Source organism: Scleropages formosus, chromosome 2 (assembly GCF_900964775.1).
Source record: "Scleropages formosus chromosome 2, fSclFor1.1, whole genome shotgun sequence".
In the NCBI taxonomy this organism is placed as follows: domain Eukaryota; kingdom Metazoa; phylum Chordata; class Actinopteri; order Osteoglossiformes; family Osteoglossidae; genus Scleropages; species Scleropages formosus.
Genome location: NC_041807.1, coordinates 8,942,775 through 8,962,956, shown reverse-complemented (window position 1 = coordinate 8,962,956; position 20,182 = coordinate 8,942,775). Strand labels below are relative to the sequence as shown.

General features: G+C 46.6%; 1 protein-coding gene across 2 annotated transcripts in view; it reads left to right on the top strand.

Annotated features, from left to right (window-relative positions):
• The first annotated feature begins 5,833 nt into the window (after positions 1 to 5,833).
• Positions 5,834 to 20,182, top strand: part of LOC108940016 (tubby protein homolog) — a 73,524-nt gene continuing 59,175 nt past the window's right edge. For both annotated transcript variants that reach the window (XM_018761786.2, XM_018761768.2), the window contains exon 1: positions 5,834 to 6,298. In XM_018761786.2, the coding sequence (XP_018617302.1) occupies positions 6,243 to 6,298 (56 nt within the window). In that variant the 5' untranslated portion in view covers positions 5,834 to 6,242. The remainder of the gene's footprint in view (positions 6,299 to 20,182) is intronic.

Below are 20,182 nucleotides of genomic sequence, written 5' to 3'. Positions count from 1 at the left end.
GAATTCCCTCGGGGTGATGCTGTGTGTTTAATTGCTCTCGGGCTCTGTTATATTCCTGCACGCTGCAGGGGGTCCGGAAACTCTGATGCCGGGATCCTCAAAGGGCCCTGCGGCTGTACCTGCGCAGGTTTGAACACGGTTGTGCACCCCCCCCCAACACGCACATGCACACAAGGAGAGTTCCCAGACAGCACTGCTTCCATCCTAGTCTCTCGTTCATCTCCACCTGATTATGAGTTCTGCAGCGAGCGCCTCCTCCACGCAGGCTGTAACCGGAGCAATCGGAGCGACGCGTTCATGTCGAATTTCTCTCTTCGTCTCGATCCACATGCTACGAGGGTGTGTGTCATCCTGCGACTCGTTAGAATGAGCAACGGGTCCCTCACACACTCGGAAGACCTGTTGTTCATATACTGTCACTGATGACATCCTCACTGTATTGTAAGAGCACTCGCTATTTGGCCACAAATGTTGTACCGGTCAGCGCATCGCATGGATCCGTAAAATGTAAAACGATGTTTCCAGGCTCGATCTCGCGCTGTTACGTCCTGAGCTTCGCACGCGGATGGTTTTCTGAGGTCAGCAGCGCAGAGGGCAGCGATCACTGTAACGGCAATGATTCTAGCTTCCCAGGGTGAATGTGAGAGAGTCTGTGTCAGATCCTTTCCTTCTTTTCGTCCTGCGGAGCTGTCGGGCTGCGGTAAACCGAATTAAACATGCCAGAGGCTCTAGATACTTGGAGGCTGCGGTCGCATAACCGCTGGCATTTTCGTTTGAAAACTGGCGCAAGTGGCTCAAATATGCTCGTGAAACGTTTTTAAGTCTTTAGGTCAATTTCATTAATTTCCACAGGAAAAGTTTCAAGTTCTGCTTTAATTATCCTTTTTTTTCTGGCAGCTTTCCTTGATTTCTTGAGAGCATCTGTTTCAAAGCAACAGGGTCACCGCGCCGATGCGAATCACAGAGCACGAGAACTTAATTGGGCCCCGTGTACAAGATGCTTTGCATAATCAAGCGGAGAGTCTCATGTGTTCAGCTTTCCAGCAGAAGACCACGGAAGTGCTCGTGTTTGGCACGTTGCCATGGTGAATCACCATCCTGGCAGGGCTGCTGTGAATCCTTATACCGAAAAGCCGTTAAAGACAACAGATCCTGACCTCCTCCCTCTGCTGTATCCCCTGCCTCCACGCAAGAAGAGGGGACAGGAATACTAATGGACTGACCGAGGCAGAGATGTAGAGGGCGGGAGACCGAACGAAGGAGAATGAGCAAATTCGAGTAAGTGCGCTGTGATTGGCTGAATCGGGCTCTAGAGCTGAGGAGGAGGAGGAGCTTTATTCTATAGGCCTATATGGAGCAGCTGGAACTCATATTCAAAGGAAAAATAAAGCAATCAGGGACACCAGAAAGTAGGTTACCAACGTGCCACTTTAGATTCATCTCCATTTTACCGCTGCAAGTGAACGCAAGACCATAACTGGTCATCAGCAGCAGTAGGCCAGTGTCACCGTCTTACTCGTTTGTTTATTCAGCAACACTGTTGGGAGAATTATATGTGGCGCTCGCATAGAAGATCAATGTTGTTATGGATGTCTTTCGATGTCGCCGTTCTTCATTCCAGTGCCTTCCAGCAGGCGTCTGCTTTGCGTCGCCCTGCCTGTCCCTGCCGTCTCCGGGCGGCTCCTCGGCACGGTTCTACCGTGCTGTCCGCGGCTGCAAAGCTTGGGAGACCAGAGACAAATTGTTTTCCCTCAGCAATCTATGGGGAAAAAAAAAAAAAACGATTAGTTGGTAATATGAAACTAAACGACCCTGTGGAGGCCTGGAAATGTGGGCCTTCGAAGTCATTTGAAATTAAGTTGCTCGAGGAAAAATGCAGGAACGATGCTCCGAATGCCCGCGGTGCAATCCCTGCGCTTGCTTATTGCCGTTTCTAGCCTCGTGATCCTCGATCATCATCGGTTCTTACAGCGGGGATAGTGAGCCGTGCACACGGCCTTCCCGAAAGACCCCAGCCCAAAGAAAGCTCTCGCAAACGATTCGTCCTTCCTCCCTGCCAAAAAGCGCTGCCGAAGTGCTCCCGTTTTCAGCCGTTGAAAGGATTACTTTTCATAAAGTTCCGTGATTTTTTTAAAAGCAACTCCTTGCTCAAATGGCACAGCAGCAGAGTCATTCCTGGCACTTAAACTGGTCGCCTTCATGTTGCAGGTGCTGTGTGTTTAACTGCTAGACTGCTGAGTCCAGGTACTGCGGAGGGGATGAAAAGAACTATATTTTTCCTTCCCCGATGATATCGTCTTTATCGGCATGGGCCCAAATAAAAGGATCGCATCTCCCGCCCGTCTTTGAATCCATTATTTGATGCGACTGAAGTGCTTGTTATCCTCTGGAGGAAGATTTCTCTAATCCGTTAATCTGGCCTTGCGATCGGTAAACAGTTGCCTGCTTCTTCTCGAGCACAAATTATTCAGATCTCATCGGGGACAATTGGGTTTGAGGCTGTCAAATGAAACATGCAGCTCGCCTCCTTCCTCCTCACGGATTTTCTGGTCCTGATCCCCAAGTCTTTATGAGAATCCCTTGAGCTTCAAGGTAACGGAGCGTGCCAAGAAAGTTGCCGAGAGCACCACGTCGCTTCCTTTCTCACAGTCTGACCGGGCGCTAGGCTCAGAAAATGGTCTTGTACTCGATGTGTGACCAAATTCCCTATTCAAATTCCAGATGGAACCTTCTGTTGGACCATTTATCATCCAACTGTAATCAGAGGAAATGGACGTGGTAAAAAAAAAAAAAAATCCACCAGCTGGGACCCTCTTACTGTTAGTCACTTTAGCTAGAAGGGTCTTTAAAGCCAGTGAATAAAAAAAAAATTCCTTTCTTGTCGGATATATTGAAGGATCTCAGCCGCTTGACTGGGTCACACACAAAATTGCCGTTATTAACCAAATTATCTTTAATTACCTTTATTTCCCTCGGTTATTAGGCTGTGCAATGCCCATTAATACTGAAAGATCACTTCTCAATTTTTAATGCTCTCTTTGGCTTTTTGGCTGGAAGCAGTCATTTTTAAATCAGACATGGCCATAATTTTTCATTATGTCTGAAACTGTATGCTTGCTTTTCTGAAACAATTATTTGATTTGAATGATGTAATGTTTGTACATCTAATATGGCATGCATCTTCAAGAGGCCACACTTCCCCGGGCTTAGCACTTGTGAGCTGTCAAATTCTCACTCTGGACATGCAGAGCCGAGACGCTCCGAGGTCAACAAGGGTCAACGCACATTTCATTGTCGTCCTGCCTCCAAGGCCTACACATATTTAAGCAGTCTGGGAAATTGTGTTTTTCTTCAGTCTTGGAACATTCGTCTGACTTTCACCTTGGTAGGAGCTGTAGGCATCGGTAAACACATCCACAGAGTGTAGGACAAGCAGGTGGTCCACTGCCGAGGCATAGGAGGGGCAATTGCATCCACCAAAAAAAGAAGACCTCCGTAATGCAGCAGGAAGTGTTGTGGGGGCAGCAGGTGGCGTACTGGTCCGAGCTGCCGCCTTGAATTCGGAGGCCTCGGATCCGAATCCTGCTAAAATACCCAGTAAAAATGAGCCAGCAATAAATGGGAAAAATCACCGCAAGTCAGTCAGTAGGAAGCTATCTCATAAATGGGTAAGGAGTAGTATGGCAGCCAATTAGGAGCTTAAATGTATGATGGTGCCCAGTAATTGCCCTGTGGAGGATGATGATGTGTTTCTTTGCCCAGTGTCTTGCACCTTGAGACTGTCTTGTTGGCTCAGCTCTGCTGCAGGGAGCACAGCGGCTGCCTTATTTATCAACTTGTACACAGCTCTGCGGGGACATGATGGAGCGTTGCTTGCGCTGTTCTACCAAACAACACACTCTTTATGGACTTACTGTCAATTTAATGTCCTGTGAAACTCCAGTCGAAGATATTTTTCCTAGATTTATGGTACCCTGCATTGATACTGGGTGATTTATTTCCTTTGAGTAACTTGTCCAAAGGCTTGTATTGAGATCCTTACCACTAATATAGTTGCTGTGTCTCTGTAGTGGGAATATCTTAAAATTGTGCTATATTAAAACCATTCACCATTAAAATCAACCCGATCCCTAAACATAAGTGCAGGTGCAAACATTAGGCGTCCATTCTCTTCTTTGCTTCATTCGCCCCGGTACGTTATTTTGCCTTATTTTCCCTTATTTTCCCAGCTGTGTGGATGCAGTACAGCCATGGTATATTTTTGTAACAAACTGCTCAGGAATGGACATGTAGCCCTTAGCAAATAGCACATAATGAGAGGAGGTTGGAGGTGTTATTACACAGGAGCGTTGGCATAGCCAGACTCATAAACACACACAGCACTTTGTGTAACATTACTGCCAGATCACTCGAGGAGTGATGACAACAGGGACAGAGGACTCAGCGGAAGGTGCCAGGGACAGCTCCCTGTCATCTCCTCTCAGTTTTTTACCAAAGGACTTTAAATATGCTGTGCTCCCTTTATTTTGCAGTACATATTTCCCCAAGCATGACACTCCTGAAAGGACACACACATACACTGTCTGAAACCACTCATCTCAAGCAGGTTACAGTAAGCCAGAACCTAACCTCACAGCACAGGAGGGGAAGGGGACACACCCAAGATGGGACACCAGTCCATTGCAAGGCACCCCAAGCAGGACTCGAACCCCAGACCCACCGGAGAGGAAACACAGGCCAAATCCACCGCGCCACCACGCCACCACACCACCACACCACACCACCACACCACCACACCACCACACTCCCCTCTTAAAAGCAGTGGTGCAGGAAATGTGAAATGTGTCTAACCTGCTGGTTCTTAATTCAGTGTGAAGAACATCTAGATCGAGTCAGGAAGGCTCAACCTGAGTAGACAGTGCTTATGTGCTACATACAGGATTTGTTTCGAGAAACACCACGCGGGAAGTGCTCGAACATCTCCTGCATGAGGTGAAAATCCTGAGTAACAGTTTGTCTGTCTGTGCAGCAATACGCCATACAGAGAATCAGAGGTATAACACTATTTTTACTGCTGCACTCCACATTGTTATACAGTTTTACAGATGTTACAGCGCAACACTTTTACGCTGTCGATCACAATTACGTCGCAGTGCTGCTACACTGTTAAACACGTGCACAGATACATGATAGTTACATGGTAGCACATTAACTATTGATAGGCCTTTTACACTGTTGTTACACTGCCGCTCATGCTGTTGATCAATGGTTCACTGCAGCACTTTTACACTGTTGTTACACTGTTGGTCTCGGTTACACTGCAGACCACTGTGTCGCTCCTACATTTTGCTGTGTCACTTCTTCATGTCATGATCTCTACGTTTCTTCCCCTTCGTGATTCTCAGTCAGTCGGCTATTATATAGTACATATATATATATATATATATATATAGATGCGTCGTAAAATCAAGCGAACCAAGAGACGCGGATTGTTTCCATAAACGCGCGGCCGACACGTCGGAGCTGCAGAACCCAGAGCCTTAGTCTAAGTTCAGTTTCCAGCTGAACGCGATCCCGACACTGAGAACAGCGGCCACGTAACAAACTTTTCGCTCCGCGCACGTTTTTACACACCGGGGGGACGCAATTAAAACACGAACGTCGTGCGCGGAGGCTGCGAGGCGCTCGGGGACGAGCCGGGGACGGTAACCATGGAAACGGAATAAATAAAGAGGCTGCGGTGGAGATGCGCTCTGCGGCCACGCGGTTTGCGTCCATCTGGACAGCAGGTTGCTGCCGCGCTCGTGCCGCTCGGCCGATGAATGAAGGGCAGCTCGCGCGAGTCGCGACACCCCGTCCGTCGCCTCCCTCCCTCCCTCCGCTCCGTGGAATCGGTGGTACAGCCCTCCCGCGGAGCGTCCGCCAGCAGCTGAGCCGGGGCGCCGTCGTCGTCGTCAGTCCGGCTTCGGCGGCAGGAGGAGCGAGCGCGAGAGCGGAGCGCGAGAGAGGAGCGCGAGGAGCTGTGCTGTGCTGTGCCGTGCCGTGCTGTGTGCATCCGCCCACCCCGCCAGCAGCGGCAGGACCGCCGAGAAGAAGAGCACGGAGAGGAAGATCTCTGTGAGGAAGGCCCCCGGGCCGTGAAGAGGGACCACCGACAAGAAGATCTCCGTTCCGCAAGGCAACGCCAGGCTTATTGATCATCATCATCATCATCATCATCATCATCATCATCATCGGCCGCGATGGACGCAGTGAACAGCAGCAGGACCCTCTCGTACAGTCGCTGGAGTTATGACAGGTGGGCTTCCCGTTTCTCATCTGCCAGGATCTTTGTTCATTCGGCCTCGTGCTTCAGGTGAAGTGAGACAAACCTGCTCCTCACCTCCTCCAAACTTGGTCCACACCTTCTGTTAACCTGCTCCAGTTAACTCCATCATACATCTCTGTTGGGGACAAGTCACAGCAGCTCAGTTATAGCAAGTGTGTGTGTGTGTGCATAAGATCTCTGGGCTCAGTGTAAATGAGTGCATGCATACATATTCATACACATAACATAAGCAGAAATATGTAAAATGGTATGTCTAAGTACGCACACAGAGAGGCGAAACACTTTACAGTCCTGTCACGAAGGCAGCTGTTCCTTATTTAAGTATTAAGCCGCTGTTAAGTAACAAATGAAAGTGTCATTTTTTTATTCCCAGTATAAACATATATCAGCCCATTAATTAACTGGAACCAGTGTCAAGAGAAATTGCAGCACTGACTCCCGTCGCACTTTCTTGTGCTTTCAACTCCATCTTCACACTACACTGAATTTTTAATAATATCCATATATACCGGCTTCACACCCCTGTAATGACCTACTAGTTTGGATAATGTTGCACTTAATTGGTGACACTTTTAACCTTTAGGTGTTGTACTTAAGTAAAAGCGGTTATGAATTATTTAGGAAGACTACTGAACTGCGAACGGAGATGGACAGAACTGTCTGTTCTCCTTGACCCGGGTTTGAACATCTCACTGCGCTTTATTGTGTGCGTTACCATTACCGAACGAATCAGGGAAAAGTTGGGACACAGCGGTGTATAGCAGACAAATTAGGAGTGTTTTATAATGTTCCGTGTGTCACGTGCCGGAGGTGGGAGGTGGGGGTCTTTACCTTGTGTTGCCTCGGGCACGAGCCGAATTGATATGTGATAGCTCCTGTGAGCTGCCTGGACTCATTTAATCATCTGTTCATCCTTTGTATTTATTGTGGCAGTTGCCTCTGAACACACACACACACACACACACACACACACACACACACACACACACACACACACACACACACACACTCTCCTTCAGGGTGCTGTCGCAGAACAATCGTAGCAGGTCACAACTCCCGTTCCCAGGTCTGCGATACAGGTCGTTTTCGTTAGTACGACAAGGGAAACGCAGTCGTTCACTATGTTTCCATGCAAAGTATTAGTGTGTTTCGAATGTGCGCATGTTTGAAGGTTCCCCGTTCTCTCCTCTAACGCGACATCATCCTCAGAGGATGACGATGGAGATGGGGTCAGCAGAATGCGCATTTGTTAGTGACCTCAGACAAAGGGTCTCGAACCCTGCTCTCCTGGCCTGGCAATATCTTTCTTCGTGCTCCCCCAACGTTCTGCCTCTTCGGGAAGCTCTGCGGTCGCAGCGGCTCACGCTGTAATGTGGAGGCAGGCGATCACACAGGCGGCCGTGGGAAGAGATGACTGGCACAGGTCTGCGCGTTCTGTTCCCATGGCTGGCTGCGATCGCTTCCATGTTAGCCATAGCGGAGAAACACAATACGCAGAAGAGTTTGACTGGGAGTGGGTTGAATCCCATTTTTATATTTGTGTGGGTAAGACGCTGAACTTGCTTAATTTATTCACACTTTTATGAACAATTGAATGGAAGAGAGAACTGAGTCTGCGGGTCTGGGATGAATTCACCCCTTTAATGAAGTCTGCCCTTGTTTTTTTCTTTCTAAGCATCATCCCATAGGATGAGTGATGGTTTATTGTAAAATCAGGTGGTGGCCTGGGGATCGGAGGCTCGGAATGTGGAGTCTGCATAGTGTCAACACTGGTGTGGGCAGCGTAAATCATGCCTCCCCACGGGCTCCCCAGGCATAAATCATGCCCCCCCAGAAAGCCGTGAAGAAGCGTGCAGCTTACATTAGTTCACGTGCAAATGTCCACTCGAGGTTTCCAGAGGCGTGTGACACAGAAAGGCTAGCACAGATACCTTGAGAAAGGACCTGGCTTCGACATCCTACTCCTGCTGTAGTATTTACCCTGGAGTGCTCCAGAAAAAATTGCGTAGTGTACAAAGCCAGCACCGTCAACCACCTTTGTCAAACAAATGAATAAATAGCATAACGTCTTTCCTTCAAAACGGGTTGAGCTGCTTTTCATTGAATGGGTAGCAGATCAGAGTAGTGCTGCGCAGACTGGCTAAATTATCGACGTGCTAAGAGTCCGACGAGGAACGAGAACACGAGAGAACGGCACAACGCTCGACTTCGCCGTATGCATCCGAGCGGCTGCGCAGTAATCTGGATGCCGTCATATTTTTAATCAATGGTGAGGAGAGCCTCAAATGGTCGTGAAGGAAAAGAGGAGAAAAGCTAGATCGTTGAAATGGATTAATGGTATACTGTCACGATCTAGTTTATGGTTTGTAGGGTGGGAAATGTGGGGAACCAGAATAAAAAAGCTCTTCATCCCCGAGAGATGTGATAGTAACGATTCTTTTTTACTCTGTGCCATGGGTAGTGGATGCTTCAATGGCTCTAAACATAGCTAGCAAGGTGTTAATGCGCGCTATTGAGAAGCACCATAAGTGGCTCTGCATACATTACTTTAATTATGACATAAGAAGAGCTAATCAAGTGCAGTTAATTACCGAGGGAGCGGTGGAGAGGTGGCGGTGTGTTTTGGTTGGGAAGAGGAGCACCTGCGAGGGATGGTTCCTGGGAGCTCCGTGTGGCTCTAGGGTATGCGAGATGTTACCCACTCTCCCTCAGACATGCTTGACCCAGTGCTGCTGAGCTCATGATGCATCCAACCTTTCGAAAAACTTCTGAAAAACTTTGTTTCCTTGTTACTGCACCTTTTTGAATGAAGACCAAGTCATTCATTTAATTTTGGTGTTCTTCGGCGCCTTGGAATTCCGGTTCAGTTCGGGAGCCTGAATTTGTGATGGTTTCCCAGCAGTTATCCCTTTTTTTCTGTAAATATCGACAGCCCGAATTAAAAAAGGGAATTATTTTGCCATTTTTCTTTCATCGACTTGGGTTGCTTCTTCGGTTCTGTGAACGTGTTATAAAAGATGCAAATTACCAGTAACAGCAAAAATGATAAAAAAAAAATCATGGCGGGAAAAGGAGGCTTTCTTCGTTTTCGCTCTGAATCGCGTCCCCTATAAAGAGGCTTGTCGACGGACTGCCACGCCCACACCTCCGAGCCGACACGGAACACCTGGGACGCAACGCAGACTGCGGCATAAAAGGCTGCGTCAGACCAGCAGCTGATGCGGAACCTTGTTCAGCCTCCTCGTTTGCGACCTTCTAGCCATTTCCTATTCCCGAACGCCTTCCCCGATCCCGTCCCTTGTTCCCACGATCCTGTGCCTCTTTATGATCATCGACCTCTTGCCTGTGTACCGACCTCGCCTTTTGGATTCTCCCCGTTACGACGTTCGCACCTCGAAGACCAATTGCCCGTTCTCTGACCTCCTCTCTTGGATTTCCCCGAAGACACCATGTATACCGCTCTGCACTTGGGTCCGCCGCTTCCTTCCGGACCCAGCCATGACACGGACGAAGCGTTAAGGCTTTATGAGAGGAGCCCCATCACCAGCCCTGCCTTCTGCGTTGCGACGAAAGCTCATACACCTGCCAAAATTTGTCATGCAAATATGTAAATGCCGGATGCGTCGGTGAATAATCCAGCACTTTGAGAACAATGTTCCCCGAAGAAAAATCGGTCTGATTTTGGACATTTCACCCTCTACAGTGCGCAATGAAAAGATTAAAGGAATCCGGTCAAATCTCGATGTGCGAAGGGGCGAGGTCGAAAACCACTTTTCCAGTAAGTGGCCTGCTGCTGTCTGCGTCTGCACCATCAGAAATCCACTATTAGAACAGCGGTCCGTTAAAATAAAATTAAAATTGGACAACATCCAAATGTGGACTTGGTGTACGAATGCCAGCTGAACAGACGAAGCTCTGAAACAGTTACCTCAGCGATACGTGGTTCCACTTGGAATCGACTACGTTCAGAATGTAAGATCGCCTGTATTTGCTATGGTGCTCTGGGGGTTTATCGATCCGCATCAACTGGTATTAGAAGGATTCTTCAGGAGGATCTGCTTCCGAGCCGTTCTGGACCGCAGACCGCACAGGGTCCTGCATGTGTCTACGCTGCTTTTCTACACCAATCGCAGGAGCTGCCTCTTATAGATGGAGGATCGGGAGACTTTCATTACAAACAAACGAAATTCTGCATCGTGTCAAATTCTCCAGGTCAAGCTGACGGCATGAAAACTGCCTTCGGACAAGAGTATGACAGCAGAACACTCTTCACGCATTTCCCCTCATCTCACAGACGCCGAAGACCCGCGTGTAGCTGCTGATACACGGCTGCCTACGTCAGAACACCTAGCAACAGCCCGAAGGTTACCGCGGTGTTACAAACACCCATGCTGAGCGAGGAGAGCAGTGTGTGAAAATACACAAGGGCTTTGATCCCTCGGAAAGCATATCCGTACCTGACCTCAGTGGCAGGTATGAGGGGAAAATAATAAAACGCATCTTCCGATGGAATATTTTGTCCTCCGGCACACGTTTTAAATGAGCGCAGTCTGGAGCAGCTGTTTTTACGCTAGGCAGTGCTACACATTACGTTCGGCTAGTGAGCGAATACATTCGGAAATACAGTTCTTTCACGCATTAATTTATTTAGAAATGTACATGCTGTATGTACGCATATAAGCTATGTATGTATTGACTGAAGGGGGCACGGTGGTGCAGTGGGTTGGACCGGGCCCTGCTATCCGGTGGGTCTGGGGTTCAAGTCCTGCTGGGGGTGCCTTGCGATGGACCGGCGTCCCGTCCTGGGTGTGTCCCCTCCCCCTCCGGCCTTACGCCCTGTGTTGCCGGATTAGGCTCCGGCTCCCCGCGACCCCGTATGGGACGAGCGGTTCAGATGCTCTGTGTGTATTGACTGATATCTTAATAAGCTGACAACACACTTTGGTTCTCCAGTACAGTCTCTTATTACTTGTGAAGCTGTTTATGACCATCTAGGATACTGTATGCTGTATGTGAGCTCTTTCTGTAGTTTAATTTCATTTTCGGCATTTGTCGGGTTCTCTGCACTTTTCATCGTTGCTTCGTTTGCGCGCGCACATGGAACGCATTGTATCTAGCAAAGGTCAGCAAATATATGAATTTCACACAATGCCGAATGACCAAATGACTCCAATTAGAGGCGTTAACCTTCCCAGAATGAAATGGAAACCTTAAACAATGTTGGCGATCATTCTAAAGGCCCATTGTGCCTTTGCTCAGATTTTCACGTGTTTATCCCTTCCTAGCCGTTTTGTTTCCCCATACTTTATGAATTTTCTTAGAGGTGGATATTACTATGGCTCATCAATAATTCATACTGATGTCTTTTGGCAGGTTGTTAATCACCAGACTGCTTCTAGGCCTATGTACAATGGAGGGTTATGTAACAGAGAGTGTGTGAGTGTGTGTGTGTGGGTTTGTTATACACCCTGAGAACTCAATTAACCTGGTAAAAAACGCTGCAGTCGGCTGTCTGAAGAAGCTGCCAGTTTCACTCCCATCCCTGACACCGCGAAAGAGCAGAGCGAAATGAGCTCTGAGGGAGTTCTCTCACAGTCACACGTCCTGCGCGTATTGAACGTGGAGCCACTTCATAGGGGGGTCTGATGGCTCTGGAGACACTCGTGGGCCTGTGGTGCTGACGCAGCTTTCTCCACCGTGCTGCTTGGGGCGTTGTAGCTGCCGCGACCCGGCAGCCCACAGAATCTGAGTCACTGGCCACCTGTTGCTATGGTTACTGTGTCGGGGTTGCATGTAGTGTAAGCCCATTGCCCTCTGGGCCCGGTCCAGCACCCCCGTTACACCCCTGCCTCTGCCTACCCGCCTCTTCATCCGTGCGTTAAATTCGTCTCCGACGTTGGCCGTGAATTGAACCAAATTGGTCACGGGTGTCAAGGAGCTCTGTGATGTGACATATGTTTTCACATCGCAGGCTCATTCAGCTTGACAGCAGGAAGGAGCATCATGGGGGGGTTACTTTCTGCAGCCGTCTTCGTACCCAGAGAAAGTTAAGCGGCAGCGAGAAGCAGTTCTGAAAAGTCCGGGCGGGAGTTACTTTCATCCAGAGGACGTCATGTGATCCTGAGTGCTATTTGCTTTCATTCGGCCGGTCTAATACAATCAGGAGGTTAAATTAGGAATGCAACAGTGCGAAGGCAACTGGCTGAGCCTCTTGAACTGAGCGGCGAAGGCGAGATTCCGCACCATTGAGATGGACGGGCTGGCAGACCCTGGGACTCTCGTCAGCAAGCAGCAGATGAAGAAACGTTCATTTAATAAGCATACGTTTCTGAATTTGGATCCAGCGGGACACGGGACATGAAGGAGGGGGAATGAGGGATGAAACCTGCTGTCCTGAATTGGGAAGAAAACTCACACACGCTTGCAGAAGCCCAGAATCCGTTAATGCAAATTTAGCTCTTCATCCATATTAATAAAAGCTTTTGGAGGATGATTTAAAAGCTGAAGCATGAAAGATGAAAACAGTATAAGAAAAGCTTTCGTAAGCTTAAAGTAACGGAAATATAACACATTGAACAAAATGAGTTCAAACTGAATTGTACTGATTTTAAGTGAATTAAATTAAATAGAAATTGAAATGAATTAGTTGAAATTAAATTTGAATTGAAGCAATTAAAATTGAATTGGACTCAAATAGAATTTCTAGACATTAAAAATGAGAAGTTATTTCGCTGGGTATTTACTGAAAGGAGTGAGATTAAGTACATTGCTGTAAAATTCTGGCCGATTTATGGTGACTAGCCTGATTCTTTAACCATGACCGGACCTGTTACACCAGACTGCTGCACCCATATAGCACAGTATCGTTGCTGTCGGTGGCCAAGGTATGAAAACAACAAGCTCATACATATTTATTTTATCTCTCCTTCAGTCACAAGCCATGGCCTTTTAACTAGCTTGTGGCAGAGCAAATTGAACTGGTGCATTCTGGGAAATTTGTACCTCCGCTAACGTGTAAGAGCTTGCGATTCATGGATTTTTGCCACTTTTTTTCTGCACTGTTATAGGACAAAACTACATTTTAAAACCACTTCAGATAACAGAGAAGCCAGTTTTAAATCGCCAACCGCGTATAATGTGGCCAGTTTTTGTGATGGACAGTTGTAAGTTATTGCTTTGTGCTCTGCGTGTGCATCTCCGAACGTGTGTCAGAAATCAGCTCTGGAGCGTGGGGGCTGGGAGTGCTCTCAGCCAGGAGCTGCACACAGACCTTGGGTTGGAGAAGCCTTTAGACCCCGTACGTGACGCTGAAACACACCTCCCGTTCATGTGGCCCGCTGGACACCGGCCGGTGGTCCCTCACACACAGCAGGGACTCCGCACATCTGGAAATAAACAGGGATCCGGGAGCATTTCCTTGTGCTCTCGTATAACCATATGCGTTTGATTTTAGATATTTTAAATCTGGATGAATCACAGTTTAGATACTTTTGATAAAAATTTGATATTATATATTATGGTTAATTTTTTTCTCCAAAAATATGGAGAGTCATAATATAAATACTCCAGTTTTTTAAAATAGTACTGAAGACGGGCAGCTTAAGGCCAAGTAAACGAAATCACCACAGGCCTCATTAAACTGCCCCATTCGCTCAGCAGAACTTGGATCAGCGCTCACGGCGGAAAGGGCTCAATGCGACCGTGTGCACATCGTATCAACGTAGCTCTGTGTCACTGAGTCAGGCTACGTAGCAGCCGAGAGACTGTCGAAAAGCCGGAACGGGAGAAAGTGAATCATTACGGCCTCGTCTCGAGGGAAACTGTCTCGTATTGTTTTGCATCACCTTGAAATCATGCTGTCAGTACGTGTTCCTGATATAATATAGCATAAGCATAAATAAAACTTTTTCGTGAATGGATTTACGACTTTTCCATAAGGTCAGGCTGCGTTTTCATAAGGTCCGAATGTGGCGTTGTGCAGTCTGTCTGTTCCTTCCTGTCAGCTCTCATCCTTCATCGGTGGCATTTTATAGTACTGGGGAGATCTGGATCCAAGAATACATTTAGTCCCTTCCGCCGAGCTTCTAAGCTAATAAATAATAAATTGTAAACAGTAATGTTTTTCTGAGTTTGTCCATCCCCACCCCTGCATTCATCTCTCAACCCACACAAAAGGCAATATGTGCTTTTCAAATGCTGATCTGGCCTCCCGTGTGATTTAAAGCCCTCATAACCAATTTCCACCATTTGCCGGAGCTGTACAAGGTCACTAATCGCAAGAAAAATTATTTTTTTCCACGGTGTAAGATAACCGGTTGGACCCAGCTCTGGTCCTTAGAAGGCGTCAGAGCATTACAGGTTTTATGGATCACAGTTTAATTATGGCCTGCCTAACGTCTGAAATACTACTATCTAAGGTCGTTGACTTTCTGGCTAAGTATTTCAATAATTTTAATTGAGAGCTGAGGCTAAATATAACCTGCAAACCCTGTAGCCCAGCCTTGCATCCCCCTGATGAAGGGTATCAATACACACACACACACACACACACACACACTGTCTGAAACCGCTTAGCCCAAGTGGGGTCACGGTGAGCTGGAGGCTAACCCAGCAACACAGGGCGTAAGGCCGGAGGGGGAGGGACCACATCCGGGACGGGACGCCAGTCCGTCACAAGGCACCCCAAGTGGGACTCAACCCCCAGACCCACCAGAGAACAGGCACAGGCCAAACCCGTTGTGCCACCACACCCTCTGCTAGCAATATAAGTGAAGGAAATGTTTCTATTCCGCATAATATCTTATAAAAGACGTAGATCATTTCAAAACACCTGTAATCTGTGCATTCCACATTGGCTCCTTCACTCGTTTATGTTCAGTGGGCGGTTACATGCTCTGTCTGCCCACTCTGGCCAGTGTCCTCGTTTCAACTGTGTTCTGTTTCAGCAAAAATATATATTTTTACACGAAGTCTATAGGCTGTCTGGAAGTCCGGATGTCCGTGTGGGGTGCTTCGGTTTCTTTATGTTCCATCACAAAGCAGAGGGATCCGCGCGCATGGCGCTGTGAAGAGTGATGCAGGAATGCCATGTTATTGTAATGTTTTCTTCTCACTCTGTGCCTTTGCTTTAATGCCACGATCTGGTTATATTTCCCAGAATGTTCTAATTAATTTTGTCCTTTGCATCGTCATCGCTGTAACGGCTCACGCAAACCACCGATGACTCATTAAGCTTCATGAGCGATCATAGCACGATAAGAAGCCTCAGTAGCTAGCAAGATTGCGCTGCTTTTTTGGACAGAATTAGCACGAAGGAGCGGAAGATGTTATCGTTGCAGAAAGATTCAAATTTTCTTCACCGAATTCTTTTAGAATCACAATAAGCATACATTTATGTGCAAGATAACAAAGAAATTTCTGACACTATAAACCCTTTTGGAGAAAGGCATCAGATAAATGCTGAAAATGACCAACAACAACAAGAATCATAAAAAAAACTCATCATTTTATCTATTTCAGCCTTCTTGGCAGCATTCATTCTGATTCTTTTTTTTGGTCAATATTCCTGTGATGATAAACAAGGGCCTGTATGCCGGCTTGTAAGGATGGTACACTGGAGAGTTTCACTTATTTGACTTGAAGCCAGATGTAACGGATGTTATAAGAGGCGAAAAGTGTCCGGCTTTCTTAACTAAGCGTGGCTGCGCTCTGCTGAGAAATGTCATAAAATGCTTTGCGGATGCGAAGGTGGCGTAGAATATGGCGCTGCAGCCCATCGCTGTTTCTATCGGAGGAACTCGATTTGCGAGTGCAGGGGTGGTCGGGGCCGACGCACTCCTTTCAGATCACGCCAAACACCGATGTGTTTCCAGCGCTCTCGCAAAGTGAGCGGCGGTCGTTGTCTTTCGATGACCCTGAAATCAACCCGTGACAGAGTCGAGGTCTGGATTTTATGAGGTTTCCCTTTTATTGTGTAAATATATATGTATATAGTATTGAAGTTCTGGGAGTTGGGGGAAGTATTAGACCAAAAGCGGGGCCGCGCCCAGCTGTCAGTCACATACCTCATCATCAGTTACGGGATTTTTTCAGGAGAACCCGGGTTGGTCGTCTTCCTCCGAATACAATGTCTCCAGCGTTGTCGGTTTTGTCTCTCTTCACCTGTTAGGTCCGTAGTCTTCGTCTCTGCAGTCGTCTCTTCGATCCATTTCTTTCTTGGCCCGCCTTCCGGTCGGCTCCCGTCGATAACTAGGTACACGTACTTCTTGACCGAGTTGTCCTTGTCCCCGTGAATCACGTGGCCGTACCAGTGCAGGTGCTGCATAAAACAGACCCAATGGGTTCAACTCCTACCATACCACGCAGTACCTCGATCCTGATCTTATCTTTTACCGACACGCTAACCTGCACGCTCCTTATGCGTTCTTTTCTGCAAACCCAGCACCATCCCACAGACTCTTTACCAAGAAGGAAAGTACACCGATGAAAAGATGACTTGCGATGTTAGTTGTTCGACTTTATAACGATCTGTGGCTCTGTTTATGCAGCATGATATTCCTATTGTGTCAGTTCAAAGTTGGTATCTTGATGAGGGGTGTGAGAGCAGGAAAGGGAACGGAACCTAAAACATTCCAATTGCAAGATCAGTTTTGTAGCTACTACACCACCTACTGCCCCTCCCAAAAAGGTCAGGGTATATCAAGGAGTACAAGGTGTCAAAATTGAGAAGCTACTAGGTTCCAGGTCTGCCCAGACTACCAGGGTAAAGAATGAATTTATCTTATTGGCAGGATTACACTGCATTCACATAGTGTACATCATGATTTATTCCTGGCACCAATTTTGAAATAACATTACAAAAATAAAAAAAATAAACAGCGTGTTAACCCAGAGTCGTCTCCTGACACTCGGTGAATGGGAAAATTAATCCAGACAATGTTTCATTGTTATTCCTGCCGGTCAGCGTGAAGTCACAATGTAAGAAAATGAAAATTGTGAGTAGAATTTAGACAACTTCGCTACAGCTGAAATAAATGAGGTACAAATATTGAATCCGTAGCCCCGGCGGCTTTGCACAGCTTCAGCATAGTTTCAGTGCTTAAGGATCCAGGGTGAAGGATGGATGTTCTTCTTTAAACTAGAGATTATGGCCATAGCATTGGACAGCAGGTGGCGTAATGGTTAGCGTTGTCATCTAGCAATCCAGGCACCTGGGGTCGAATCCCTGCTGTGTCTTTTGTACCCTTGACCGTTGTACCTGCCCTGAATAATACAGTAAAAATTACCTGATGACGATGAAGACGAGTTAATGGGATGATTTTTGTTTTGTGCACCAGGCCAATAGCCAATAGAGAGCAGTAAAGAGCAACTAGGAGTGAAGGACCTTCTTAATTCAATTCAGTACCACAGTGTTTACAGCCTGCATCTGCTGTGTTTGCGATCGCTGTGAAGATGATGAATCCCGAATGAAGATGAAGAGTGCTGCACATTGGAATTGGACCACAGACAACATTGAATAGGAGCTTGTGGAGACAAATTCTTTTTATTTTGTGTCATTTTAACTTAGCTTGAATTTTAACACCGCTCAGAGTTAATTAAAAGGCAGCATCAAATAAAAAATAAACAAATGAAAAAAGTTACCCAAACCTATAAAGGGGTAAATCCTTGTAAGAAGCTAAGTGTACAAACCTAGCATTGTAAGCTGCTCTGGAGAAAAACATCACATTAACAAATAAGTTATGATAGAGATGTTGGACGAATTACGTGTAAATGCACTTGAGGGGAAAGTATCAGTTTCGTCACTGTGAACGACGTACGCTACGGAGTCAAGGCAGCAGGTCTCCCCATACGTCTTTAAAAATCACAACCAGAAACGAAAATATTCAGCAGTTTCCAGCGTTTTCCTCAGATGTTTAATTCAACCGGGGGCTGATTTCTCAACCTTCTGGCCGTACGCTGAAAAGCAGCCCGGTGACGTCTTGCTCCATCAAGTGTGTCCAGGGCCAAAGAGAAGGTCTCGCTTTCTGCATTTCGAGACGGCCGGTGAATTTTGAACGGTTTTCCGCAGACCCCAAACCAAGAGTCTGGCGGACGTTAAAGACCGTTTTGTCAGATGTCTCTCATTCATGCTCTTAATTTAAATTCTGATCACTGGGATGCGAATAGAAGTTGTTTACGCTTTTGTTGTTCTGAGTTTGAAGCGCGATTTGGATGTCTCTGCGTGACTTCCGCAGATGAATTGCGATCTGAAGTGCTGTGGGCGTCAGGTAGAACTTTGTTTAACGTTTGCTGCGCCTGAACTCCGACTAACTCGGGTCAATGAGCTGCGGATGGATGGAGATGAACGTTCCGGAAACGGAGGATAGGAATCGAGTTCGGCTGTGATGGTTTTAAAGGGCTGCTTCATTGAGTTCAATATAAACAAACTCTCTTCTCTGAATCTGGAGCCGTGGATGTAATAATTCATTTTTAAAATCCATAGTGCGAGTTGACAGTATCCTCGCAGGTACAGTATTTTGGAATTGCTCATTTTGGAAACGGCTCGGATTGGAAAATTCTTAATTATTATTAAAATTATTCCACCGAACGACCCTTATTGTGCACCAATTTAATATATAAATATAGATATTAATGTGCGTGATAACTGCATTTTCTCAACGTAGCCTTGAAACTATTGAACATTTGTTTTGGTCATGGCCCATGGTAAAACTTTTTGGGCTGAACTGCAAACATATTAAACAAGAGGCAAATATTGATAATTTCAAAGAAATCTAAATTATGTCAACTTTAATCTTGTCGAAAATAATAGCTGAAATTAATTATACACACACACACACACATTTTCAGAGCCGCTTGTCCCATACGGGGTCACGGGGGAACCGGAGCCTAACCCGGCAACACAGGGCGTAAGGCCGGAGGGGGAGGGGACACACCCAGGACGGGACGCCAGTCCGTCACAAGGCACCCCAAGCGGGACTCGAACCCCAGACCCACCGGACAGCAGGACCGTGGTCCAACCCACTGCGCCACTGCACCCCCCAAATTAATTATATTGGCATGTTATTATATAAATAAAGTAAAACATTTTGGGAAGGGTCCTATATCTGAACACTTCAAAATAGATGTAAAGACCCGTTTGCCAGCTATTTGAATGCATGTAAAAATGCAAAAATATGAATTTGATGTATGTTTTATCTTTGCTTATGTTGTTTGGTCGTTTTCTGTAATGTGTATTTGTGTTGTAATGTGTGTCCTGATATTTTTTTTTAATCTTTTTTGTAAGTCCTATATGTACTGTTGTTTGTATTCTTTTCTGTCATTGTATTTGCTTAAATTTAAAAAAAAAAAAAAACTTTTTTAAAAATTAGGTGCATCCATCTTTGCATTCCTTGATATGAGATTGACACTTGTCTGTGCTATCAAAAATATGAAATATGAAACATATTCAGAGCACAAGGTGGCTTTGGACAGTTGGGAAAATGGCCTTTTTCCATTTTCATAAGCTGCCCTTCGGACCTCAGCGCGCAGAGGGCCCACGGTGGAACACTGGCTCTTTCTAGCATTTTCCTAGAACCCTTTTTTAATTTCACTTCGTCTACATAATGTCATATAAAGACCCTTAAAAGAGGCGAAACACACTGCAAGAGGGTGGCGTCAGAGAGAAACGCAACTAGTTTCTTAGTTTCGGCAATAAAAAGGGCTCCTTTCTGTAGCACCGAGTGACATTGTGGCACTTTGCTCAGCCAGGCGAGTCCTTATTAATCGTGGCTCGGAGTGGCAGTGAGACGCGTCAAAAAAGCTAAAGCGTGTCATGTTTTGTGTATTTCCCAAGCAGACGTTTTTATTAAAACAATT